Here is a 27,750-nt window from a genome sequence, read left to right on the forward strand (position 1 = left end):
TTCAAAATCTCATCAATAGACTCCATTTTTTAAATCTGTACACTTCTGAAATTACTTTGCTTTAATAAAGCCTGCTTTCTGGAAATTCAGATGCCCCAAGCAAATATTTTGTCATCTTCCGAAACAAACCACTTAGGAAAACAAGACTCCAGACCTATTCAAGCTTTTAAAGCAGGGAAAAAAGAACAAGAAAAAGGCAAAGAACTGAAAGAAGAGGCAAATATGTGCTGGTTAAGCTGTCTCTCAAAGATATGAGATAAGGAGAATAAAGTGCTTTATATTATTAAATATAGTAGATGTAAACATTGAGCATCAACATCTGCTGTGCTCTTTCAAAGGAACGATAACATGAAGAAATACAGAGCAGGGACTAGTCCTGGGTGAAAGGGTTGTATCTGCTTTCTGTGCAGGATCAATCCCTGGCATCTCCAGGTAGGGATGAGAACATCCCCTGCTTGGGAATCTGGATAGCTAGGCTACTGGCCAGCAGCAACAATACTGAGAAATGGGTCAATGGTCAATATGCCAAACACTCTAAGGCAGTTGCCTAGTGCAGCACTTTACATGTGACACAGGGAAAGGTGAGCAGTCCCCCTAGAACAATGGCATCAGCTATGAAGCTCCATCTTGGGATCATCCTTGTGAAGTCAGCCTTGATTCCCTGGCAGCAGCTGTCTGTTAGCGTTTATGCCAGCACAGGTCTCTATAAAATCCCCACCAAGGAAGAATACACGTGCCTTATATGCGCTGATGAAGCAAACAGAACTAGGCTTTGGGAAGGAGACAGGAGGACTCTAGGGCTCTGTCAGAGCCCTCAGGTCTCCTTCCCTGTGCTGCAGCTCCCTGCCTTGCCTGGGGCTGCCAAAAAAGGCCTGGCAAGCCACATGCTGGACCACCCTGCCTTAGGTGAATGGCTGAGACAGTCTTATTTTGCCAGTCTTTGGGGTCATTTTTTATTTGTACCGACTGCTACAAATGGTTTGATGTTGCTCTGGCTTTTAAACTCTCCATTCTTTTGTACAGTTGTACCTTGGATCCCAAACTCCTTGGTACTCGGATGTTTTGGCTCCTGAATACTGCAAACGTGGAAGTGGGTGTTCCAGTTTGTGAACGTTCTTTGGAACCCAAATGGAGCTTCCTGCAGCCAATCAGAAGCCGCACTTTGGTTTCCGAACGTTCTGAAAGTCAAACCGACTTCCGGAACGGATTCTGTTTGACATCCAAGGTACGATTGTACTTCATTGTGATTTTATTGTATATATGTTTTTAATGTACTTTGCAAGCTGCATTGGGATCTCTCGTAACTGAAAAGTGGGATATAAAACTTCATAAATAAATAAGAAGCATACATTCTCAAGAACACAAAAGTCCTACCTTCTTGGGATCCATATTGAACTTTTTTCTTCCCATAGCTATTTGTTTATTTCTCTGTGTAGTTTTGCTGTATATTTGTAAGGGGGGAAATAAAAGGAAAAGAATATTACACAGATGTATTTGGTTAAACATCTTTGATGTTTACATTTTAAATATTATTTACATGTTCATCTTATACAGTCAGTATGAATAGGATGGAATGGCTGAACTTTTACTCCCAAAGTGAAAGGGAAATATTTACCCTCAAAAATAATTCAAAGTAGCTTTGACTTCATTTTAGATTTTTAATACATTGTATTTAAACCCTCCTGACATACATTAGAGGAAGGGCATTAAAGAGGATAATGTGCATGGCTTTAACTCACAAACCAGTTAAACTGGATTATTTCAATCCAAGCCAATTGGCGGTGCAATCTTTGGAGTCTCTGTACTGGCAAATAAGCCTTTAGGTCTGCAATGCTAGCACAAAACAGCAGCCTATGATGTTGCAGTGGCTGAACATGCCAGCTGAGGACATTGTGCCGGAGAAGTTGTGGGAGTCTGCACTATGTTAGCTGCATCACACAAAGACAGAAGAAAGTGTTGCAGAAACGAGGACACACTGCATTCTAATGGCATTCCAGTCAACACAAACCCAAATGCACCCAGAGTGACACACTGAGTATTAACTTTAACAAAAGTACTGAAAGTGGCAGACAGCACAGCAGGCTAGATACACCCTATTTGCTAAGATCAGGATGCTACTTAATTACTTTGGTGTATAAGTAAATTGCACAGCCCTCTTGGTGGCTGCTTCCCAGACTTTAGAACTCCCTCCCTGGAGAAGCTAGACAGGCTGCCTATTTGCCTTCCTTCTGCCAGCAGGTGAAGACAGCCTTTTGGGAAATGACTGCTTTTAACTAAAGGGCGTGTGCCATTACAATTATTTTTATTACAATTATTTGTATGTTTTAAATATACAGTATTTTATAGATTTATATAGCTTTAATTTTATCAGTGTTTTTAATCATGATTTTTCCTATATTTTTAGCAGTTTTTAAGGGAGAAAGGTGGGGTATAAATAAATTAACAACAACAACAACATTTTGTGTCCTATAGGTTTCAGACACAGGCTCCATTGATTTTAATGGACCAAATAGCAAGAATCACCTTAGCCAAGTTTAATACTAAATGTGAAGAACCTACACAAATGCACAGCCATCAAGGGGAAGCTTACAATGACACAGGAACAGCGGTATTATGTGCAAGGTAAAAGGGAGAGACACATCCCAAAACAGTGCACTCAGTTGCCATTTCTCAACTTTGTAGCGCCTGCGGTGCTGAATATCATAATCATGGGGCTAACTAGTTGCTGTACCCCATCCTGCATTTGATAAACTAGCTCTTTGTGGGAATAAGCAGTAAATTTCAATAATAGAACTACTTCTAATTATCCCCCCCCCTTGAATACAGGCAGTACATAGGGGCCGAGAAGACAATAATAATAATAATAATAAATTTTATTTATATCCCGCCCTCCCCAGCCGAAACCGGGCTCAGGGCGGCTAACAACACTGAAGTAGTGCAACATTATAAAAACATTATAAAAATTAATTAAAATCAAAATTGATGGCAACCATAAACTAAAGTTTTGTAAAGATTGCCAAAGGAGGGAGTCAGGCTACACCCTGACCAAAGGCCTGGCGGAACAGCTCTGTCTTGCAGGCCCTGCGGAAAGATGTCAAGTCCTGCAGGGCCCTAGTCTCTTGTGACAGAGCATTCCACCAAGTTGGAGCCGCAGCCGAAAAAGCCCTGGCTCTAGTTGAGGCCAGCCTAACCTCTCTGTGGCCTGGGACCTTCAAGATGTTTTTATTTGAAGACCGTAAGTTCCTCTGTGGGGCATACCAGGAGAGGCGGTCCCGTAGGTACGAGGGTCCTAGGCCGTATAGGGCTTTGAAGGTTAAAACCAGCACCTTAAACCTGATCCTATACTCCACCGGGAGTCAGTGCAGCTGGTATAGCACCGGATGAATGTGATCTCGCAGCGAAGACCCCGTAAGGAGTCTCGCTGCGGCATTCTGCACCCGCTGGAGTTTTTGGGTCAGTCTCAAGGGCAGCCCCACGTAGAGCGAGTTACAATAATCCAGTCTGGAGGTGACCGTCGCGTGGATCACAGTGGCTAGGTCAGGGCGAGAGAGGTAGGGAGCCAACTGCTTAGCTTGGCGGAGATGAAAAAATGCTGCCTTTGTAATAGCTGCAATCTGCGCCTCCATGGAGAGGGAGGTATCGAAGATTACACCCAAACTCTTAACGGAACGTGCTGGCACTAATTGCACCCCCGCAAGAGATGGGAGTTGCCCCCTCAGTCCCATGTCGTCCCGTCCCAGCCAGAGGACCTCTGTCTTCGAAGGATTTAACTTCAACCGGCTCCCACGTAACCATCCAGCCACAGCCTCCAAGCATCTGATCAGTGTGTCTGGGGCCGAGTCAGGGTGGCCATCCATCAACAGATAGTGTTGGGTGTCATCAGCATACTGATGGCAGCCCAGCCCAAAACTCCGGACAAGCTGGGCGAGGGGGCGCATAATCAAGGTCTCTGCTGGAAGTTAGGCTATTTCTGCAAGGCCCTCAAAAAAGCTGAAGCAACAGAAAGCTGCTTTTCCATAAAGCACACATGTGACAAAGTCAGCTTACCTTTCCTCTACACTTGTCAAGTTATCGATTTCAGTCATAACCTCTGCTATTTCAAATTTTAACCGCTGCAAAAATGAGAGAAGAATACAAGCGAACATTAAACAGCTTTTCCAAAAAATAGGTGGATTTCACTGGCTTCTTTTTGAATTTAGAAACAGAGCAACAATCCTATCACAAAAGTCTGCTCTGGTGTATTTACCTGCAATATCATACTATTCACACACCACTATGACCTTTGGGTGTATGAGGTGTTAGGGGAGGGGTAGTACCTCTGGTGGGGGACACCTTGTGCTCCTTCTGGGGTAGTTTGTCCCCCTTTGGTCCTCACCCTGCACTCAGTTCTCACATGTGGCTCCTAGAAGCTGTCAGCATGCAACAACAGCCACACCTAGCAAATGGTTTTGACTGGCTGATAGCCAATGGGTCTCAAACCCTCAGTGAGTTAGGGCCTTCCCCTGCATGAGAAGACAGGGCTCCACCAGATTGAGTGCATAAGACCAATTGTGGGTCCAATGGTCAAGAAGGCAGTTTCTGCACATGTAGAGGGAAGTAAGGGGCAGATGGGGCTTGTCAAGCTGGGAAGATAGCCCATGTAGGAGAAGGAAAACTCTGATCCTAAACCTCTGCTGTCTTGTGGGATATCTTCAAGAAAAGAAAAGAGTAAGGAGTAAACCCTACACAAATCCGGAGTGGAATCCCAAAAAAGTTGGATGGGGCCTTGTATGCCTCCTTCCAGCAACTACTGCAGCCAAGCTGGTGCCAAATGTATCGCTCTGCTTTCCTTTGGACCACATCAGTCAGACCAAAAGGGGGGTCTTATCGTGTGGGCAGCCCAGGACTCCCATGCACACTGCCCAGGCTTGCGCACCGGGGAGGTCACTATGTGCTATAATGCAGTGATTTGACTTCACCCCTGGAGGTGCTCTCAATTGTCTCTTGAGACAGATGGATGCCAACAACTATGACATCAATTTCTGCAGAGTTACAGCACTTGGAACACCTAATTCTAATAGCAATTATTGGAAATTAATCTCTTCAGACTGTGGTAAAAAGCTACCATAGTGTTTTACAACTCAATACACAGTTCGTACCATTAATTTCAGAGCAACCGACATTTTGATTTAAGGAAAATGTTTACCTCAATATCATCAATTAATTCTTTTTTTCTACGGCGAATATTGAAAAGCTCTTCTCTCTCTTCTACAGAAAGATCATCAGGCACTGGAGGGGAAAACACACACAATTATGTATAATTGCTTTATACTCTGGTACTTCATGTTTCACAAGTAAAAGTCTCATTCACATCAACAGTTTGTGCCAAGAAAGCACAGACAACATTCTTAATGACCAACTTTGGAGAAAATAGTGGTGCCAGTATACAGAACTTGGTATTAACTAACAAATGCAATTGTCTCAGGGTTTCAGTATGAATGACAGATAGATTTCACATTATGAAAAGTAAACTGCTTTCCATTCTATTGTGTATTACATTCATATTACAAGCATCATTCCAGTAATCAAAGGGCATTAAAGTCTTCCTTCATCTTGGTTCTCTTTTAAATCTGTTTTATCCTCAGTTGTGCCTCAAGTCAAGTACAGCCAGCAAAGGGATTGCAATAGCACTTCGTGAACCAGTAGGAACCAGCAAATTTGTTCAGCAATTACATTAAGCCATAGTTTTTTGTTGCATGCATAAGCCTGCTTCCCACTCCCCCCACCCCACTGCCCTCATATATATTAGGCGGTAAAGAGCATATGCTGTTGAGTTGCATCCAAGCATACCCACTGAAATTAATGGAGACAATAAAAATTGGTTGGATACAGCCCCCCTATTTTTAATTAATTGTTATTTGTCATTATGTCTGAACTGGAAACTGTAATTAGTTTTCACTATACAACCCAGGATTTTAAAATCTTAATGTGAAGATGGCTCGTCTGAACAAACCATCATTAAAGCTAACGACAGTTTGTGCTAGTTCTGACATAACAAAGCATATTTATAATATGTTTTCTTGTGAAGAGAAGCTCTTGTCATTTAGGGGAAGTATTAGTCTAACAGTAAACACCTTCAGGCTGTCACATTTTCCATACATAATTCAACACTGTCAACTTAACAACTGGACTAACACATCTTTTCAATGAGGAGGTACAGCACAGGGTAATTTGGAAACTGTTTGCTTTAAAAAAATGATAAAAGCAGTTCGTGCCTCAGACTTCATGATAGACAAATACTGAAATAATTAGCAACTTTACTTTTTCCACATTAACGGTAAAGTGTGATAAATGAAGTCATTTATACAGCAAATGCTTTTTGCTTATCTAAAAACACAAACATTTAGAAAACTGGATAAAAAGAAGCAGCAAATGTTACTTTTTAAAAAATAAATATTTTTGTCTCTTCTTCAATGTATTTGACCACTACTGAAGCTACTCTCAATACCAAATAAACACCAGTTGGAAGCATTCAGAATACTTGGTATTCTGAATATAAATAACAAAAAAATTAGGAATATCAACCATAAAACATAACGAGTATTGCCAACTAATCAAATTTACTCTTCCATATATATATATATATATATATATATATATATATATATATTCTAAACTGCAAGGAAATACCGTGACAGAACAATATGCAGTTTAGTTATCCACAACCACACCTTTAAAAAAAAGTCAACTCACAGCAATGACTGGAAAATCTTGAGTATAAAAGTCCTCCATTTTAAATAGGTTTGCAAACATGGATGCTTCTTCCTTCTCATGTGATGATATTTAAATTATTCATTCATTTATTCATTGAATCTATATACCAATCTATACCCAGAGGTCTCAGAGGGGTTCACAGAACAAAATCAAATTATAAAACCAATATATATATATAATCAGAAAAACAGCAACCCAATAACACCCCCCAAAAAGAACAGCAATTTATAAGGGCATACAATGTCAATCAAATCAACCAAAGGCCTGGTTAAAAAGGAATGTTTTTGCCTGGTGCCTAAAGTTGTATAATGAAGGCAACAGGCTAACTTCCCTGGGGAGAACATTCCACAGATGGGATGTGGAATTTAAAACTACTATTTTCTGTTGTGTTTCATTGAATTGGGGGACGTGTCTGTCACTGTCCTGTAGTCAGCTCCCATATAATTATGGGTAACATTTCCAGATCATGTAGGTACTTCTCAACCCATCACTGCACCACCATCAAGATCACTGAATCTGATGTGGGGAAAACCCATACGAAGGAGAGCATTTACACATCATAGGATTTGGAAACTACTATTTTCTGTTGTGTTTCATTGAATTGGGGGACGTGTCTGTCACTGTCCTGTAGTCAGCTCCCATATAATTATGGGTAACATTTCCAGATCATGTAGGTACTTCTCAACCCATCACTGCACCACCATCAAGATCACTGAATCTGATGTGGGGAAAACCCATACGAAGGAGAGCATTTACACATCATAGGATTTGGAAACTATAGCCAAAGAAACAAAGTATGAGACCCAAATTATGCAACTAAGCTGTAAGTGACAAAGCTTCCAGTCATGCAACACAAGGGTTTGCTACTGTCTGAGTTTTGGTGCAGTGTAACACGACAATGCTAAACAAAATCTTAACTCTGTTGGTGGTCTGCTCTAGAATTCAGTGTTCTGTGGAACAACACTGTTAAAAAAAACAAAAACACACACACAAAAACAGGTGCAATGAGAAGAGGAAATAAAACATGCTAGTGTAGGCATATTTCCTCTGAAATTAGGAAGAGGAAAGGTAACCTCCACCCCAATGGGTCACTGTTTTATTCTGATTCACTTCTGATTCATATTGCCACCCATTATTCTAAAAATACCGCTACCCAAAATGCTACTAAACCATGCAGTAGTGGTGTCACAACGGGGCGGGGGGGGGGGCGGTATGCCCCAGGTTCCATGTCTGTGGGGATAACAAGAAGTCACCCATCCATCTCGGCTGTCATATGTCATTTCTACATACCTTAAATCATCCACAGACTTTTTGTGACATGGTACTGAGGATGTGTTCTAAAGAGAACAGCCTCAAGACACCAGAAGGCTACAGCACTTAAACAATACTGAAATATACACCAATAAAGATTTCCATAGATGAACAAAGCCTCTAATATTAAGCATTTTTAATAATAATAATAATAATGCTAAAAACTGTTTTCTAACTATCAAATTCCTAACATTTTTGTAGTCCACTGCTTTGTGTAGGAAGTGCATGGATGGAAAGGTCACTTTTTTTAAGAAAAAAGAAAGAAAACAAAAGATTTCCTGCACAGGGCAACAGTTTCAGCACAACTGAGCAAGAATACCTTGATGTCATCATGATACAGTTACAAAAGAAGTTTCCATTTCTTTTTGTGCCAGAGCATACAAAAAGTCACTTACCAGGGCACATGAAACAATTTGTTTCAATTTCGTTCTACGCAAGAAAATGCAAAATCTATTGGTTAATTCACATTTCGTTTATGATAACCAGAACCATCCACAGTAAGGGCTATTTTTAAGATGGGTTTCAAAGAATAGTGAGGAAAGGCTAACCTCAATAAGATAGTTTTAGAAGAAAATTGCTTGAAGACTCTTTGAAAGCTCCCAATCAACTCTTCCTGAACCGCTGACCTTTACTCCTCTTTCCTTAAGTGAACTTTCGCCAGCAGGACAAGCAACACAGATAGCATGGCCCATGATGTGTATGCCCCACTCAGTGTCTTTGCATATAAATGCAAATTATATGACTAACAGAACAATGCTTTCCTTTTTAAAAAACATAGTACATCAGTTGGCAGTTTTATTTTCAATCTCTTTCCTAAGTATCCCTCATTTGCAATACACCTTCTTATAGCCACCACACACTGGGTCAACATCTTCAAGAAGCTATCCATTACAACCCCAAGTTATCATTCCTAGGCAGTCACTGTCAGACCTGCTTAGCATATAAGTGAAATTAGGATCTTTTGTCCCAAAGTGAACCACTTTACACTGAATTGCATTTGCCATTTTACTCTCTATTCACTCGGTCTGAAGATACCCTTTGGAGTGCCTTGCAATCCCTTTTTAACAACCCTGAACAATTCAGTATCATCAGCAAATTTTGTTACCTCCCTCATTACCCCTAACTCTAAATCATAAAGATAAAACAACACAGGTTCCAATATTTGAGGGGCTCTACTTTCTACACTGAGAGAAGTGCCTACTACTTTTTACTTCCTGTAAAGAATAGACAGAGAGAGTACAGCTAGGCAGAAAAAACGTCAGATTATCAGTGTCCTCAACCCTCCGCCAGACTTTGGACCTTGCACCATCCTAGACAGAGGGCAGGCCATCACACTGCACAGATACCTGAATTAAACCAAGCCAACAGTCTCCCCATAGGTCACTTCAGGGTCTCTTCCTCCATGCAAAGTCTGGGTAATTTACTTGCAGGCCATGCCAGGGTTTTTTAAAGTTAATGTATAAAGCTAAACTGAGGACTGAAAGTTATGGAACTAAATTTCCATTTATGTCTTTATTAGCAGTCAGTGTACTTCTTTAGCAGATTAAGTTCCAGTCACAGAATTTTGTTTGGAACAGTTTCAAAGATGATGCCCATTTGCTAGCCCCAAAGCCCAGCTTTGTGAAAAATCTGGACTTTGTACTTCCACCTCAGAAGAGATGTAAAAATGGTTGCTGTCAAAAAGTTTGCTTCTTGTCAAGAGACAGACCAGTAGCATTGACATGCTATCATGTGACAATTAAGCACACAATCCCAGTAATAAAGGCACTTCTAGAGTGTGGTCAGTCATTTTCAGTATTCTGTTTTTTGTTAAGACGCATGTTCTCATTACAAAAAATGCCTGCTCTATATTCCAGTAAAGCTTGTATGATATTGGGGGGGGGGGGCAGTGGATTGAATAGCATGGTAATTTTCAAGTCAATACCTATTACAAACACAACTGGAAAAACTAAACTGACCGGCCTAGTCCATTATTCCGAACAGCTTTTCTTGTGTCCACTGTTCTACACACACACACAACTTTTCTACTTAATCACTAGAATCTTTCCCAACTTCCATATAACATTTATAAATAAGGAGTTCATCACTTGTAAGCTTCTTAGGATCTCACAAAAAATTCCTATAACGATAGATTCGTGGTCAGATTTCATTGTGGGACAATATTTTTCAATACAAACAATCCCAGCAGAATATTTGTCAAGGTTCACCCCTGTCCAGAACTGAAACCTGGGGACTCCTTGGAAGACGAGCAGGCAGCAAGACCATCACCACCCCAATAGATCTCTATCTCCCACAAAGTTGAGGAGTCAGCCGATCTAGACATTTCCACCCTGGGACCTGAAGTCTCCACACCAACTGCCTTGCCTAGGTTCCTTTTTGGCTCTCAGACCTTATCCTTCACCTCCAGGCTCACAAGACAAAAGCTAGTGAGTCAGGCATTCAGGTGGAGGAGTTAGCAGGTGTCTAGATCTATGACTAGCTGAGAGCAACCAACAGGTAAAACCTTCAACTCCTATATGAGACTGAAGTCTGAGCTGTTTCCCTGCTGAAGCAGCAGCTCCCTTGGAGCTTCAAGTTCAAGGTGTTCCTGACCAGGATTAATGGGACCTATTTAAGCAAATATTCAAGCCATTTTACTCCCCCAACTCAAATATTCCATGGTGGAAGAAATACAGGATATAAATGTAATAAAATAAAGGTTAAAGGTAAAGGTAAAGGTACCCCTGCCCGTACGGGCCAGTCTTGACAGACTCTGGGGTTGTGCGCCCATCTCACTCAAGAGGCCGGGGGCCAGCGCTGTCCGGAGACACTTCCGGGTCACATGGCCAGCGTGACAAAGCTGCATCTGGTGAGCCAGCGCAGCACACGGAAACGCCGTTTACCTTCCCGCCGGTAAGCGGTCCCTATTTATCTACTTGCACCTGGGGGTGCTTTCGAACTGCTAGGTTGGCAGGCGCTGGGACCGAGCAGCGGGAGCGCACCCCGCTGCGGGGATTCGAACCGCCGACCTTTCGATCGGCAAGCCCTAGGTGCTGAGGCTTTTACCCACAGCGCCACCCGCGTCCCACACAAAATAAAGGTTAAGCTGTTCTAAAAATCAGTGGCTCAGTTCCAGAAATCTATCTCACACAAAGCCCGTCTACTGCAGTTTATAGCAGATCACAAGTTCATCTTCAGCCACCTACTTTTCTAACTACTACAGGGTTTTAAGCAAACTGTGTATTTATAATTCTTAGCAGAATCAGCACTCCTCTGCACAGTTTCCCTTCTCACAGAGGAGAGCAGGAAGTCATGTGTGTAAAAGGTCCACAGACCCTTTGGATGACTGCCATAGTATACAGATGCTGCTAGTTACAGAGGGCCTGACATACACAGTCTAATTTTGTAAAGTCCTCTGGAATCCCCTTCAAGCAGGCATTCTCGTATTTTATTTTCCATCTTTTAGAAGCACAATTTTGGTCTGGGGATGTAAACACACCATGTTGCACTACCAGAAACTATTCAAGTTTTCTACCTTCCAATTTCTGTTTGTTTCAGTTGCCCACACACTCACATCCTTACAGGCTGAATCACAGTATTACATAAGATTGATGCAATTTCCTCCAAGTTTTTCCCACACTCTTCATGTCCCATTCAGGGTTAGTATGGTAATTATTAGATGGGAAGATTTTTACCAGGTAAAACGCACACACCCCAATAAATTATTCACTCACTATATCTTAAGCCTTCTCTCAGATGTTTCTACAGTAACGGCAGAGCAAATTTCACAGATAGGACATTCTTGGTGGTGACACTCTTTCTCATGTTACTGCCCTCCTAATCTCTGCTGTGGAAGACACAAAGAGCAGGGTCTCCTTCATCATTAGTTACCCTTCCCAGTTTGGTGTCATCTGCAAATTTGATGAACATCCCCTCAACGTCTTCATCCAAATTGTTTAGAAAGACATTGAACAACAACGGGCTCAGGACAAAACCCTGCAGCCAGCACCCCACTTGTCACTTTTTTCCAGGATGATGAGGAACTGAGCACTCTTTGGGTTTGGTCAGTCAACCAACTACAAATCCACCTAACAGATACCTTGTCTAGCCCACATTTTACCAGCTTCTCTGCAGGAAGATCATGGGGGCTTTGCCAAAAGCCTTACTGAAATATCCACAGCATTCCCCTGATCCACCAAGTTTGTAACTATTGGGGGAAAATGATATTTATCTGGCATGACTTGCTCACAGACAAACTGTTTATCCTAGGAGCTTTCCAGGTAACAACACCAAGCTGACCAGTTGATGGGCTAGACACCCTGTCCCCAAGCAAACCCTGTCAAGCTGCTGCCAATTTAACCACAACGTTATTCAGAAGATCTACATGCCTGATTATTATACGGCTCCACCTTGCTACAGTTCTGCCTCAACTGTAAAAACTGTCCAACAGGTACATTCCTTTTAACATGTATTGGATAACTGCTCTCACAATGCAATATTGAATTCCTGTCAGCGAGTTTCGTGTATCTACAGACAGCAAGTGAATCTAATTTGACATACACAATTGTATCCAAGAACGGTTTGGAAAAAGGATCAAAATGACAAGAGAGCAACATGCACATTCATGGGATTATTTTATTTCTATTATTTATCAAATTTCTATGCCACCCTGCATCCAAGGATCACAGGGCAGTTGACAACACAAAAGCACAACAATACACAACAGCCATGTAAAATCACTAAGTTGGGAGGCTGAGTAGGGCTAGTGAGGTGTGTGTGACCTGTGATGGAGGCATGGTCCAGGGAGTGCCAGAGGACTAAACAGACAGGCTTGGATGGTCACATTTGCCCTGAGATTCCTCACCCCTACTCTGAAATGTGACACTGCAAGGGGCCACTGTATGAAATCTGGGTGAAAGGAGAAGTATAGGACCTCTTTCTCAGTCAGAGAGAGCACTTGTCCTACAAATAAAACAGACAAACCAGAAGATATTCAGCAAAGTATCATGCTGAAAAAGTAAATGCTAATAAGCACTTCATGCCATCATGTTGCTATACAGTGGTGTGCAGGGGCCAAAAAATATTCTGTAGCTTTTAGTGAGATTATATTGCTACGGTAGTGACAAAATTAACTCAAATACGAAATACAGGTAGCTTTTTAAAATCATAGTTCAGATATTATTTCTCTTGAGACCTTATTAGGCATGTTTAATATTTATAATTGGATTAAAGGGATTAGCTGAATGAGGGCACACTAAGGGCTTTCTAATAAAATGAATTTTGTGGTGGAAAGTTTTCAAATAATCATTTAAGCTAGAACAACCATTAATCCTGCATATGGCAGGATTACTTCCACCAATGAGGCATGAGTGTGCAGGCACCAAAAGCGGTATTACATTAAATTAAAATCTACTTGTTTGTGAAGATTTTTTACTTATCTGGCACAGTAACTCATTATGCTGCCTCTGTAAATTTACTCAAAAGCAATTTTAAGAGTAATGCCTTCCATGCTGCTTTCCAGAGCAATTGTCATAACTAGATAGAAGCAAAACATACTGAACAGATAGACAGATAATTTACTACGGTCAAAGACCAGCTTGCACTGTGCACTGCAAACTGATCTACCATCAGCTGAAAGACAGATTTTGGAATATTAGAGAACTTACTCTAGAATGGTGTGATTTGCCATAAGGCAACTTCATATGTACCACATCTGTGTCTCCACACTCCCTCCACTGACATGCACCGGCAACACCAATGCACTATGTTTCTACCCAACAAGACTGCAGGTGGTAGCAAGAGCACAGTCAACATGTCAGGCAATCCAGTAGTGGCTGGTGCCCATTGGGTAAGACTGGTACAGCCAAAGGATATAGAAGATGAGCTACTACAACTGCTACCACCTCATTTATGTATTTAGATAATCCACAGAATATTATTTCCCTGACAAATATGAAATCCATTTATTTAGCACCAAGCAGAGGTGTATGGATGTTTTTTCCCTATTTCACAGCCAGCTCCTCACCTGGCCCAGATGCATCCATTCAAACATCTATTGATATATTCATGCTACATGCTATTAAGTCAGGACAGAGTTTGCCCCCACCTTCTTGTTTTGTATCCATAAATACTGATTGCTTCATACTTTGGGACGCCTTGCCTGTTTCAGGCAATTTGTAGATGTACAGTTGCTAGAATGATCAACCCAGATTTATCATCCAACCCAGTTTGTGCATGTCTTCCAGCTCTTTTATTTGTAAACTTTAAGCGGAAGATACATTAGCTCAAACACAGCCCTGTTTCATCAGTGCTACTCTTTTGCATTTTAACTTTGCCTTTCCTTTCTTATCCTTGAAGAAGCTTAAACATAGTTCTAAGCCAGTGTTAGAAAGCGAGATATGAAAGCTTGGAGTTAAATGGCACCTGAAACCTAGGTTATGGGTGCAACAACAGAACGTCTAGGCAAACTTTTTAATAACAAGAATGCAAAGCTGAAAATGAACTGCAGCTAAAATCTTATGTTCATTTTGCACATGTTCTAGTCCTCATCTGAAGACTTCAAAACAACAACAACAAACCAAAGCCATACTTCCCCTGCCCACTCCCATAATATTCTTATAAGGGTCCCTTCTCCAGCATTCAGAGAGTGGCTAAGAGTGGGGAGGCGGAAAAAAGTCCTCCTTTCCTTCCAGCAGTGGCAGTTTTATCTGAAATCTTAGGCGCAGTACTGCACCCAGAGCTCAGAAACTGCTCACATTAATGAAATTTCCTGCCACAAAATGCACCTAGAACAATGGGAGTTTTGAATGCTGCGCTAAGCTCAGGACGAACAGTCCAGACAAAGCTCCTCTTTAGTGTTAAGTCTTTCTAATCAGATTCAAACAAATAACCACACGCAAAGTCTTGCACTGTCCATCCATCCATACGTGTGTGTGTGTGTGTGTGTGTGCGCGCGCGCACACACACACGTGTGCATACACACACACTTGTACATTAAAACTCACACTTCTGCTTTTAGGCAAAGCTGGAGAAATCCAGGCCCCATCAAGGTCTACAGAAAAGTAATGAACCCACATTATTCATTCAAGACATATTTTTCCTCAGCCAACTTTTCATCTCTTTCATTTTCAAACACAAAAGCAGCACTTCTCATAGTCTTCTGATGAAACATAAAAAGAAAATATGCCTTTATCTGCATCTGAGTTTGTAGCATTAAGGCAACATTCCAGAATTTTTAAAAATGCCCTTTAGCTACTCATGAATTATCAGATCACCAAGGTATTATATGTAAAAATAAAGTTATGAGGATTTTGATTTGCAAACTGTGTGACTAGAGCATCCAGAAGTCAACAAATTTGGGAAATATAATGGGTTGTGTATCCAACTTTAGTCATACTGAGAGCACAGCCAATGAAATGAAAGGATATAGTTAGCTTCATTCAATTCACTGGATCTATTCCTAGAATTTAGTTGGATACAACGGGGGGCGCGGGTCCTTGAAAAAGTGGGTGCTGTATTGGGGGAAATTACTGAGAAGTTTATAACCTTTTCCTTTCCAAAAATGAACTTATGATTTCCTGGGTTGCTTTTCTTAAGCTGCTTTAAACATTGCTTGTCAAGTTTGTTGTGTCATGGGTATAACAGGGATGTAAAAGAAAAGAAAATTTTGGATTTGCCAGAAATTGGAAGAAAGAATTTGTGAATGACAGGATAAATTATTAGATTATACTGAACTGGCCAGATTAACAGAGACAATTAGAGGATAACCCAGACAAGAATTACAAAAATAATGGGGGAAATGCAGAGAATACTTTACCAAACAGTGCCCCAAAATATATACCTGGACTTGTTTCGATTAATTTCTACAGGAGACTTTGCAGTTTTTTAAGTCATAATTGTAATAATCACATATAAACGAAACAGTATACAATAAGGAGGCCATTTACAGGATAAAGGAAGTCTTTTATTTTTATGTTTTCTTTATGTAAGGGGATAGGAGTTTAATTTTGATAATTAAATTGTCAAAGGTTGTGGATTTGTTTGTACATATGAGTTGTTGTGGACTATGTTATAAATAAATTATTTTTTAAAAGAAAAAAGATAGAAATAAAATTTTGGCTTTATTGAACTACCAAACTAAGAACAAAAACTACAGAGAACAGAAGCAAACAATGAACTTTGCCCTGCAAAGCAATACAACTCATTTCAAGAAGGCATTTGACAGTATGCTGTGTAATACAGAGAGCTAGAAAGTTTCATTCAATATAAGATAATTTTTTAAAGTAAGAAGAAGGAATATGGCCTCCAGTGCTGTACTGCAAAGGTAATAATGGGTATGGTCATGCTTCTGTTTGCAGAAGATGCAATATAAGGCAGCTTCACATGTTTCTACTTCAGATATACTACATGAAGAGTAAAAGACACTAAAGCCATTAGTTGCAATTCTGAGCAAAGTCCATTAGTTAAATTGTCATCTGCTGACTTCAGCATGTTAAGCTGCCTGAGATAAAGGCATCACATTGTAAATGATCTTACAAAGCATCTAATTCAGAGCCATAACAACCCAAATCTTCCAAAATGAAACATTAATTATATTGCTACAACAATACAAACTCCATATGGAAAAGAAAATGAAAAATGAAAATAGTCTGGTCCTCTGCCAAGCTTCTCCTCCTGAGGACAAAGAAAATTCAAATGTATTTGAGCATATAAGATACGATCACCCCAACTGAATTTTACAGTCTGAATAAGGAATGGGAAGATAAGCAATAAAACCTTTTTCATCCAGTTACAACATAAAGCACCTTTGAGAGATTCCTAGCTGAGCTTTTTTTCTTCAGAAAAGCAAAGAATAAAATAAAAGTAATGTTTCAGCCATGAAAAAGGGAAAATGCCTTGCAATAATATAAACAGAGGCCAATAAGATATTAGTACCACATGTTACAAAAGTGGGTGGGACCTGCCTCATACCAAAAATATATATATTTCAAAACAAAAATTGAAACACAAGGGGGAAAATCTTCTGGTATGTTAAACAAAACAAAACAAAAAGAATTTAAGCTCAGTTGAAAACAGAGACTGGCTATAGGAAATCCAGTCCTGCTTAAGATGGTGACTGATATTTATAATGCATCTCAGAGGGAGAAAGGAATGTAAATTTTTGTAGCAAAATTAAAAGGACTGTGTGTTGCCATTGGCACATGTTATTTTTCATCTCCGTAAGATGCCTGTAATCTCCTTCCCCCAGGACTCCACTGTTTTTCCATGACATCGTGTTTCATTCTTGTTCTGTATACTCTAATCCCCAGATGGTTTTTCCCCTCAGCAGCACAGAACTTTCACAATAGTCACACATACCACTGGAATATCCCTGTTACCAAATGGAAGCTCCATTTTCTTTATACTAGAAAACACTCTTCACTTAAAAAAACACACAGCACTGTTAAAAAAACACACCTGGCACTAAAAAAGGAAGCATGATCACTATCACTAACAACCTCTGTATTGCCGATAGATGAGAGGTATTTCTCTTAAAATTAATTATCACATTATAATAACAGGTCCTTGATGCTTTTTCTTTTTTGCATCAAGGCATTTGTTGACACCTCTCTTTCTAATAATATAAACTTCCCAGAGTGAAGCCATTCCAAAGAAAGACCTCTTAAGATCAGAGGCGTCAAATTCACACAAACAAGAGAGTTACTTCTAAATGAATTTGACACCAAATCACCTACAGTATTCCTTCTCCCAGCACTGTGGAATAGCTGGGAGGGAGTACCATTTTAATCAAGAAGGCACCAACAGACCTGAGACTCAAAGCTAATATATCAATGCTGGAGTGTGCAGCAACATCTAATTGCTATTTAGATGTGATAATGGATGTGCTAGCACAGCCTAAAACAAACATGACATTACATAACAACATAATTACGCTTGAACTTCAAAAGCTGATATAATGGTGCAATGGCTTAGTATCAGGGTGTTGGACTGTGATCTTAAGCACATTCTGATGCCGACTTGGGGCGGAGTGCTCAGTCCAGCCAACACAACACTTTCAGAAGTTGGGGGATGGGAGGACACAGATCAGCGGCATTCCGACACTTTTTAGCACAAATCAAAGCTGCAGGTGGCAGAGGCCAGGAAGAATATTGATGACAGAAATTTCAGCGCATAATCCGCAACTGCAACAGCCTCTGGCCATGATGCTACTTATTAAGGAACCTTTGTTATATCTAGAAAGTTAAAATAAAAATCTTAACAATTTAAAACTGCTATGAACTCCTAAAAGATCAGAGTAGACATTGCATCCACTACTTACTTCAAGCTATAAAACTGCAGTTTCCTATATGGGTGTCCAGGAAGTTTCTCCCAAGGGCACGTTTCGTGACAGGGAATTTTATAAACGTGAGCAGTTTCTGAGCTCTGGGTGCAGTACCGCGCCTAATATTTCATATTAAAATTGCCGCTGTTACTCAGAAGTAAATCCCAACCAAGTTCAATGGGGCTTCCTCCTGAGTAAAAGGTGCATGGATTGGGGACCTGAAAGCTTTTCTTTTCTCTTCTCTTCTCTTTTAAACCCAACATGTTTTGTTTAGGTCTTAGTTGCCTTGTTTAATGTACTTTTAATGTATGATGTGCTTTTAATTTGAAATATACTAGCCAGTTAGTTAGTTATGATGATTTAATAAAAAAATTCCTTCCAGTAGCACCTTAGAGGCCAACTAAGTTTGTTATTGGTATGAGCTTTCGTGTGCATGCATACCAATAACAAACTTAGTTGGTCTCTAAGGTGCTACTGGAAGGAATTTTTTAATTTTGTTTTGACTACGGCAGACCAACATGGCTACCTACCTGTATGATGATTTAAGTTGTGCATGTTAAAACGTTATCTACCTCAGACTCTCACAGTGATGCTTAAAATCGAAACAAATTTTGGAGTGGAATCACTGAAGGACCCTTAAGTCTTAGGTTTGCAAACTGGACTCTCAAGGTGAGTGTCTCTGCCATCAGTTGTATAGGCCTTTAATATGTGTTGATTGTGGTGCCAAAAAGATATATTTATATGAAGGAAAGGGGGTTTAGGGAGAATCCAGGGCTTCTCTGCAAAGAGGAAGGAAAGGAGGACCTTTTTCTGCCTCCCCACTTCCAGCCACTCTCTGTAGACTGTAGAAGGGACCCTCTTAAAAATATTAGGGGAGTGGGCAGGGGAAGCATGGCTTTGTGTGTGTTTTTTGAAGTCTTCAGATGAGGACTATACCATGTGAAAAATGAACATAAGATTTTAGCTGCAGTCCATTCATTTTCAGCTTTGTATTCTTGTTATTAAAATGTTTGCCTAGACATTCTGTTGTTGCACTCATAAGCTAGGTTTAAGATGCTGTTTAGCTCCTAGCTTTCATATCTCAGTTTCTAACACTGTCCAAGGGCTGAGAAAGACAACCCCATTTATTTGTTCTGTTAAAACTTCCTAGAGAAATGGAGAGCAGAAGCATATCCCCATGGCTACATAAAGGGCACTTTTAAGTCTGGAGAAGGAAGATACATTTTCCCAATCAACGGAGAATGTATTATTACAGTAAAAGACAGTAAACCCCTTTGAGGGGTTTTTGTTTTTTGTTTTTACTATCAAGCAGTGTAGAAATTTTATGAAATACAGTGGTACCTCAGGTTACATATGCTTCAGGTTACATACACTTCAGGTTACAGACCCCGCTAACCTAGAAATAGTCTTCAGGTTAAGAACTTTGCTTCAGGATAAGAACAGAAATCGTGCTCCGGCGGCGCGGTGGCAGCAAGAGACCCCATTAGCTAAAGTGGTGCGTCAGGTTAAGAACAGTTTCAGGTTAAGAACGGACCTCCGGAACGAATTAAGTACTTAACCCGAGGTACCACTGTAACTAGATAAAATATTTATCACCTTTCCCTGAGAGTCAGTGTAGTGTGGTAAGCCTGGACCCAGGAAGCTCAGACTGGAATACTTCTGAGATAAAGGAAATAAATTCCAATCAGAGCTAGAAAGGGGTTGTGGCTAGGTGGAAGAGAGGAAGCTATTCCTGCTCCCTGAACAGCCTACTCAGGGCCCTGGAGCAACTCTTCCTCACTTACTGGTACACAGAAGCTGGTATTCTGTATCTCACCTATCTGGGGGTATGGGCTCCAAGGATCCTAGGGAACCCAGAACTTTTTCACCTCCAAATATGAGAGATAAAGAAAATTTCTTACAAGTGTAAGGAAGGGGCTGCCTTACCACGTTATGTTACTTTATACATGTTATGAGGGAATTCAGGACTTCTTGCACATTATTCCTATGATTACCCTAATCTGGTATAGGTAGAGATAATCCCTTACACCAGTGATTTTCAACCAGTACGCCATGGCACCCTGGGGTGCCTTGAATAATGGTCAGGAGGTCATGGGTAACACTGGCCTCTGTCCCTCTTTCCTTCCTTCCCTCCTCTGATGACCTCTTGCATCTCTGTCTCTCAAAGGCTTGTGTGGCTGTGACTCCCAAGGTCAGGGGAGAGGAGAGGAGGCTGAGGGAACACTCCATAAGGGAGGGTGTTTGAAAAAGGGTGAGAGGCTGCCAACTCTGCAGGCAAGGGCTGACATAACTGGGTTCCAGAGCCCCACAGGGGTGCTGCAGAAAAAATGTAATTGGTCAAGGGATCCATGGACTCAAAAAGGTTGAAAACCTCTGCCTTATATCATCAAGGATAGACTGAGTTCTTTCATGCTCATTGACAGAAGGTGGGCTGCTTTCATGGCACATAGCAAAAGGAAAGCCTCACATTCTGTTTCCCACAGTTTTCAAGAGGTATAGGAATAATTTTCTTCTTCTTCCCTAGCTGGCAAAGCAGCAAGTTATCACAATTTGCAAAACTGCAAAAGGCAGACACTCAACACATTTTCAAATCTATTTAAAATAATTATATCTACTGTCATGTTAACAGTTGTTCAGAAGTTAAATTGCAACAGGTGCAGAGTAACAAACTTGAGACTTAACATAATAATAATTATTGCTGGGAACAAGCCCATACTTCTAAATTGTATAAATGTCTCCTCCAACTATCATGAGCACAAGTATCCACAAAGAAGATACACAAAATATAATTGCAGTTATCATCATCACCACCATTTTCTGTCCACTCTAAACCTCATCCAGCTTCCCACATTTTTTCTTCTTCCTTCTCCCCTTGTTCAAAAAGGTAAAATGTACATGCATCTTGGAGACTGGGAAACATTTCCATCAAAACACTCAACTTTTAAAAACCCTGTTATTTATCTGATGGCAAAGAAAGCAATGGATCACATGGACTTCAGAATGAGAAAGGCTGGGTCAGGAAATGTATCAATTTTTTATTATCTAAACATGATTTCATTTTGAAGGAAAACATGAAAATTCACAGTCGCCTATTCTTAATCTCATCTAAACTTGAAAGCTTTGGCATCTAATTATTTCAACATGGGGTTTGAAGAACAAGCCTGAAATGGAGGCACCAACTTCCTGTTGCTATTCCTTGAATATTTTTACACAGCGTCATTTTTTTCCCACCCTGCCTTTTTCCTGTAGTGAATTTTTACACCATGACTTAGACTTGACCACCACTGAACCATACACATACACACACAACCACCCATACAGCTGGATCCTGCATTATTCCCAGATGCACAGTGATCTTGAGCTACATTTATAATGCAAAGAGCCAAGAAAAGCGTGAGAGAAATTTCCCTACATTTTAATCAATTTATTTCTCCATCGTGTAATCCAACATTTTCCTGTTTTAACACATATAAAGGCATGTACATATTTTCTGAATTTGAGCTTTAAAATACTAGAAGAGCCTTATTTAAAATAAAAGCAAAATAATTACTACAGAAAGCTGAGGAAATAATCAGCTCCATATGGACTTTTAAATATAACACCATGAATGAATGCATGTGCCAAGTCCACCCACCCACCAAATCAGAGTTCTGAGAATTATGCATAATTCATTTAGATAACTAGTTTCATCCAGCCTCCAACAACAGTAAAAAGCAATTTAGTGTATCGAGCAATTTAACACAGATTTTTTTAAAAGGTTAGTTATCCCCCAAAACTAGATAAACTTGGTCACAAATTACAATGATATCTGGCAAGCTGTTTTTCCATGGGGATAGGGCTTCTGTGTCAGGCAGGAGAAAAGTTCTGTAGTTGTTGCCATATGCCAGTTGCTGAGCTGGGGTTGCTTTCCAGCGTTAAGTGTGAGAGGTTATATCATTCCCACTGAGTCAGTACTGTATGTTTCAACTTATGAACTACTGTCTCAGCATGCTAGTTCCCATGATCAGGCTGTTAAATCCTTTGTGACTTTATTTGACCTACACTTGGGGATGTTCAGGTCCCAAGGCTTGGCGTAAGAGAGAGGTATGGTAAGTCAGAATGGGACATCTCTGCACCACTTGCAACAACTGGAATACCACTTGGTCTGTCACAATGCAACCTACAGACCAGAGATTATTACATGCCATCATGCAATTCCTTGCAAAGTACAGTGGTACCTCGGGTTAAGAACTTAATTTGTTCTGGAGGTCCGTTCTTAACTTGAAACTGCTCTTAACCTGAGGTACCACTTTAGCTAATGGGGCCTCCCGCTGCTGCTGCCGCACAATTTCTGTTCTCATCCTGAAGCAAAGTTCTTAACCCGAGGTATTATTTCTGGATTAGGGGAGTCTGTAACCTGAACTGTCTGTAACCCGAGGTACCACTGTAAAGGAATAACTGGCCTAGCTTCAATCGATTTACTGCAGAAAGAAGTTTTAACTTAAACTGTTCACCACAAGTATCAGTAACTTCTTTTTAATCAATGGTACAGTGGAAATTTTGAAGTACATGAGCTAACATTGACAGCACCCATAGCCACGCTCCCAGGGAGAATTCACAGCAACACTGCTAAAGCAGGGAGCTTTAAGAATATTTCCATACCACCATATCCAAAAGTATCAGGCTGGTGTACAACAATTAAAGTCACAATACAAATAATATCAAAATGACTGGCAAATTAAACAGCTGCAAAGGACAGTCTGCATAAAAGAAAGTTTTCAAGGGATTGGCATGAGCTGACAAGACAACAGAGAGAAGGAAGAAGAGGAACAGGATCCCAGCAGCTGGGACTGGGACACACCAGGGCAAGCTGGGAATGAGGAAGGAGAGATTGGGGTAGGAAGTTGACAGTCATGGAAGAAGAATTCCCCTATGCTAATCTGTCACAAACACTAAAGCCCTATTATCAATCAATCACTTGCCTGAGCAAGGAGGGGTGTCAATAAACTACCCTGGTGCTCCCAAGTTGATGTCATCATTTCTGCTCTGAAGATAAAAGACAAAAAGGCTCAGGGCTACACTCTCCAACATTTCCCCTCCACAACTGGTTTAAAGTTCTGGAGTGGAACCAGGAGAAGCCAAATAATTGGCAGCACTCACCACCACAGTTTCCACTCTGATTTCTGCTTCAAGCAAGAAACTATCTGTGAGGGGTTTCAGAAGAATGGAAAGTATGAATAACTAATAGGGGAAGTACAATCACTTCTACAAGTAGTTAAATACAAGCACACCAACCTTTTCAAAGCCAACACATGAGACCCTTCTTTAATCAATTGTCAAACAAGTAGTTTATTAAGGACTAGCACAGGGGTCTGCAAACTGTTTCAGCAGGGGGCCAGTCCACTTTCCCTCAGACCTGGGGGGGGCGGGGCTGGACTGCATTTTTTGGGGGGGATGAACGAAATCCTATGCCCCACAAATAACCCAGAGATGCATTTAAAATAAAATGACACATTCTACTCTTGTAAAAACATGCTGATTCCTGGACCATCTGCGGGCCGAATTTAGAAGGCGATTGGGCCGGATCTGGCCCCCGGGCCTTAGTTTGCCTACCCATGAACTAGCACATCCCAAACACAAGCTTTATTGATCTGCTTCACCAATAAAGGAGTGAACACTGCTACATAATGTTGCTGTGTAATCCCACCTGCTAGGAGCACCCTATTCCAAGCAGCCTGGAACAGTAACCTTTTAGCCCTGTCAAGATTTAGGAGACTGAGCAGAAGGAATTAGAAAAAGACCATTTTTTCCTCCCCTCCAAAGGCCTTCCCCTCTTGTACTAAAGTAATACTAGGATGCTTGGGTTCTGTAATGGTTCTAGGGGGGTTGCTCGTGCATAAGTTGGCGCCACACCTGGCTGGGTTACCTGGGTGAACCCTTTCTGTCTGGACAGCCACCCATCCGTGGCTGTCTCAATCGCTGGCAGAATTCGTCAGTGGGCATTTCTTGAACTTCTTCATGCATAGAAGTTCTTTGATGCCCAGTCTCCTCCTACTCTCCCTGCACGGAAGACTTCTGCGCAGGGAGGGTGTGGGCAGCGGAGGACCCGTGCTCTCCCCGCTGGTCTCCAGCGAGGAGTCCTGGAGCCTTCTCTCCGATTCCCCCATCTGCCCCCCTCCTCTACTGGTGCTACGCTGATTTCCTTCCCCAGCGGATGGGCTGCCTCTCTCCCTACTGGGACCCTCTCCGGCATCCCTCTGGAGCCTTCCCTCCGCCTCTGGCTCCGATGGCAGTTCCCTGACAGGTTCAGACGTGGTTGCTATAAAGTGGGTGGATGGCTCTGGGAAGTGGGAAAGGATGTTCCTTTTCCTTTTTCCCTGAAACATTCCCATTTGGTACAGCGTTGGGAGGAGTTTGTTTTTGTTTTGCTTTGCTTCAAGTCATTCATCCCTCCAACCTAATCCTCCTCCTACTCACAATATGTAGGGGCATGAGCAGAACTATTTCCTCTTTGGGCTTCCCCTTCATTTCCCTTATTTTTTCCTTCTCTGGCCACCACCATAGCAATGCTCTCACCCATTTACTGAACTGATAAGCTTCTCAGAGTTTGCCAAACTTCTGGAGTCTTTAGGTCAGGGGTCAGCAACCTTTTTCAGCCATGGGCCGGTCCACTGTCCCTCAGACCATGTGGTAGACTGGACTATATTTTGAGGGGGGGGGAGAATGAATTCCTATGCCCCACAAATAACCCAGAGATGCATTTTAAATAAAAGGACACATTCTACTCATGTAAAAACACGATGATGTCAGTGAGAAGACAATTGGGCCGCATCTGGCCCCCAGGCCTTAGGTTGCCTACCCCTGCTTTAGGTCCTTTTTTCACCTCCAGGGTAAATGTATAAGCAGAAGGTAACCATAGAAAACCAACAATGGGAAGATCTGAGATTTTAGCATGGCTGTTACCTTCCGTTTGGGCAGGGACAGACTTTGGTAACCTATTGTAATATGGCACCCTGTGTAGGGCCAATATTTGGTGGCCCTCAATGGATCTTCTCAATTTGCACCTCCTCAACTCAGCACTCTCTGCACAGGAACCACCCACACCACCCTAAATCTGGTGCTGATTTTGGGGAGCAAAGCCAGGAATTGAATGTGAACCCAGATGTTAACTCTTCACTCGTTTTCTTATCCCTATGTCCTCACCATGAAAACTCTCAGGTCCTTGTCAGACCTTTTATGGTGGTGGTGGGTTTTGTTTGAATCTCTTCTCCAATCTACAATTTTCTGTAATGCTAAGGGAGGGAGGGCCCCCATGTATCATTTTTGGGTGGCCCAGTTTCCCTTCCAAACTGACTGGCGCCCAATCACCTGAATTGACAATTAGAGGGAATGATAATAAGGTGCTCAAAGTTTTAAAAATATCTAGATTTTCTTTTCCCTCCAATACATGCACAAACATTTCTGCTGGAAGAATGAAAACATACTATTCAAACAGTGCAACATACTCTATTTTCTCATCGCCAGCATCTGCTAGTGTCTCAACCTCCATGTATGTTGCTATGGAACAGTCAAGCAGCAGCAAGAACTTCCTCTGAGGCAAAGCTATATCACATGCAACTTATTATACACATAGAGACGCAAATCTTTTTCCAGCTACTATCCCACAATAAGATTCTTGCTTCAGCCCTGAAATCTCGCTTCACTTTAGGAAACTATAACTAAATAGCTTTACCCCAAAGCAAGGACAAGCTCATGAAAATGATGTGACAGCTACAATGTCTACAATGACTACAGTGAATAATTATAAACTTGTGAAATTTAAGAAGATGCTCCCTGGCCCTGCCTGCTCTGGCCTAGCCAATTCTTTCCCTGTACCTCTTTGACCCACCAAACCACTGAGATCCTCACTCCATCTGAAATGCATCCTGATTCTGTTAGCATATCCTTCCATCCCTCCCAGGATAATTGCCACAACTACAATGTAAATTGTCAGGCTATTTTCAATGGGCTTATATCCTGTCCTTTCATCATCAAAGATTCTCAGTGTTGGCACAATGTGTTTTTCAAAAAAAAAAAAAAAACACAAAAAAGCAGAAAAAAGCAGTAATAGTTTAGGGTCCAATACTCCCTTCCATGACGAGAAAGAGCTAATGTATTGTCCTTCTGTTAGCATAAATTGAGGTGACTGCAAGAGCCCTCTGAGTGCCAGAATGATAACTGAAAGACCTTCCAGCAAACATAATGGACAAATAAATTTTTAAGTAGATACATACTCCATCATAATAGGAAATCTACCTGCATGATTTAGTAGGCTGTTTAGAGCTAGGCATATTAAAGCTTTCAACCATCATAGACTTCATTTCTTCTCTAGCCATGGTTAGACAAAAGAAAGAACCCTCAAAAAGTCACAGCTAGGGCTGGGAAGACTTAGGCTGCATACATACTATATCTTTAGAGCACATTCCCTCCCCCTCCTCACACAAAAAGAACCTTGGGCACTGTAGTTTGTTAAGGGTGCTAGGAATTCATAGAACCATAATTGTAAAGTTGGAAGGGATTGCAAGGCTCATCTAGTCCAACACCCTGCAATGCAGGAATCTCAACTAAAGCATCCATGACAGATGGCCATCCAACCTCTGCTTAAAAGCCTCCAATGAAGAAGAGCCCACCTTCTGAGGGAGCCCGTTCCACTGTCAAACAGCTCTTGCTCTCAGAAAGTTATTCCTGATGTTTAGTCGGAATCTCCTTTCTTGTAACTTGAATCCACTGGTTCAAGTCCTACCCTCTGGAGCCAGAGAAGAAGAAGAGGAGGAGGAGAAGAGTTTGGATTTGATATCCCACTTTAGCACTGCCCTAAGGAGTCTCAAAGCGGCTCACAATCTCCTTTCCCTTCCTCCCCCACAACAAACACTCTGTGAGGTGAGTGGGGCTGAGAGACTTCAGAGAAGTGTGACTAGCCCAAGGTCACCCAGCAGCTGCATGTGGAGGAGCGGAGACGCGAACCCGGTTCACCAGATTACGAGTCTACCGCTCTTAACCACTACACCACACTGGCTCTCCATCTTCACAAGCTTGCTCCATCTTCCATTTGACAGCCTTTTAGACATATCTCCTCTCAGTCTCCTCTTTTTTAGGCTAAACATTTCCAGCTTCCTCAACTGTTCTTCATAAGGTTAGGTTTCCAGACACTTGATCATCTTGGTTGTCCTCCTTCTTAAAGTGTGACGCCCAGAACTGGACACTGTATTCCAGGTGTGGTCTGACCAAGGCAGAATAGTGTGGTACTATTACTGCCCTTGAACTGGACACTATATATCTTGTTGCTCTATGAAGGGTAAGCTACAGTTCTCAGGAATATTTGCGGGGGGAGGGGGGATGTGCTTAAAAGGTATGGTGCAGACACAGCC

At 41.4% G+C, this 27,750-nt stretch overlaps 1 protein-coding gene across 1 annotated transcript in view; it reads right to left on the reverse strand.

The window, feature by feature from the left end:
* Positions 1–27,750, reverse strand: part of CYTH3 (cytohesin 3) — a 68,716-nt gene that overhangs the window by 26,164 nt on the left and 14,802 nt on the right. Inside the window, exons 2-4 of the mRNA XM_079953933.1 lie at positions 5,186–5,268; positions 4,048–4,112; positions 1,375–1,441 (exon numbers count right to left, since the gene is read on the reverse strand). Coding sequence (XP_079810059.1) covers positions 1,375–1,441; positions 4,048–4,112; positions 5,186–5,268 — 215 coding nt within the window. The remainder of the gene's footprint in view (positions 1–1,374; positions 1,442–4,047; positions 4,113–5,185; positions 5,269–27,750) is intronic.

This window comes from Podarcis cretensis (genome assembly GCF_951804945.1).
Source record: "Podarcis cretensis genome assembly, chromosome: 14".
NCBI lineage: Eukaryota > Metazoa > Chordata > Lepidosauria > Squamata > Lacertidae > Podarcis > Podarcis cretensis.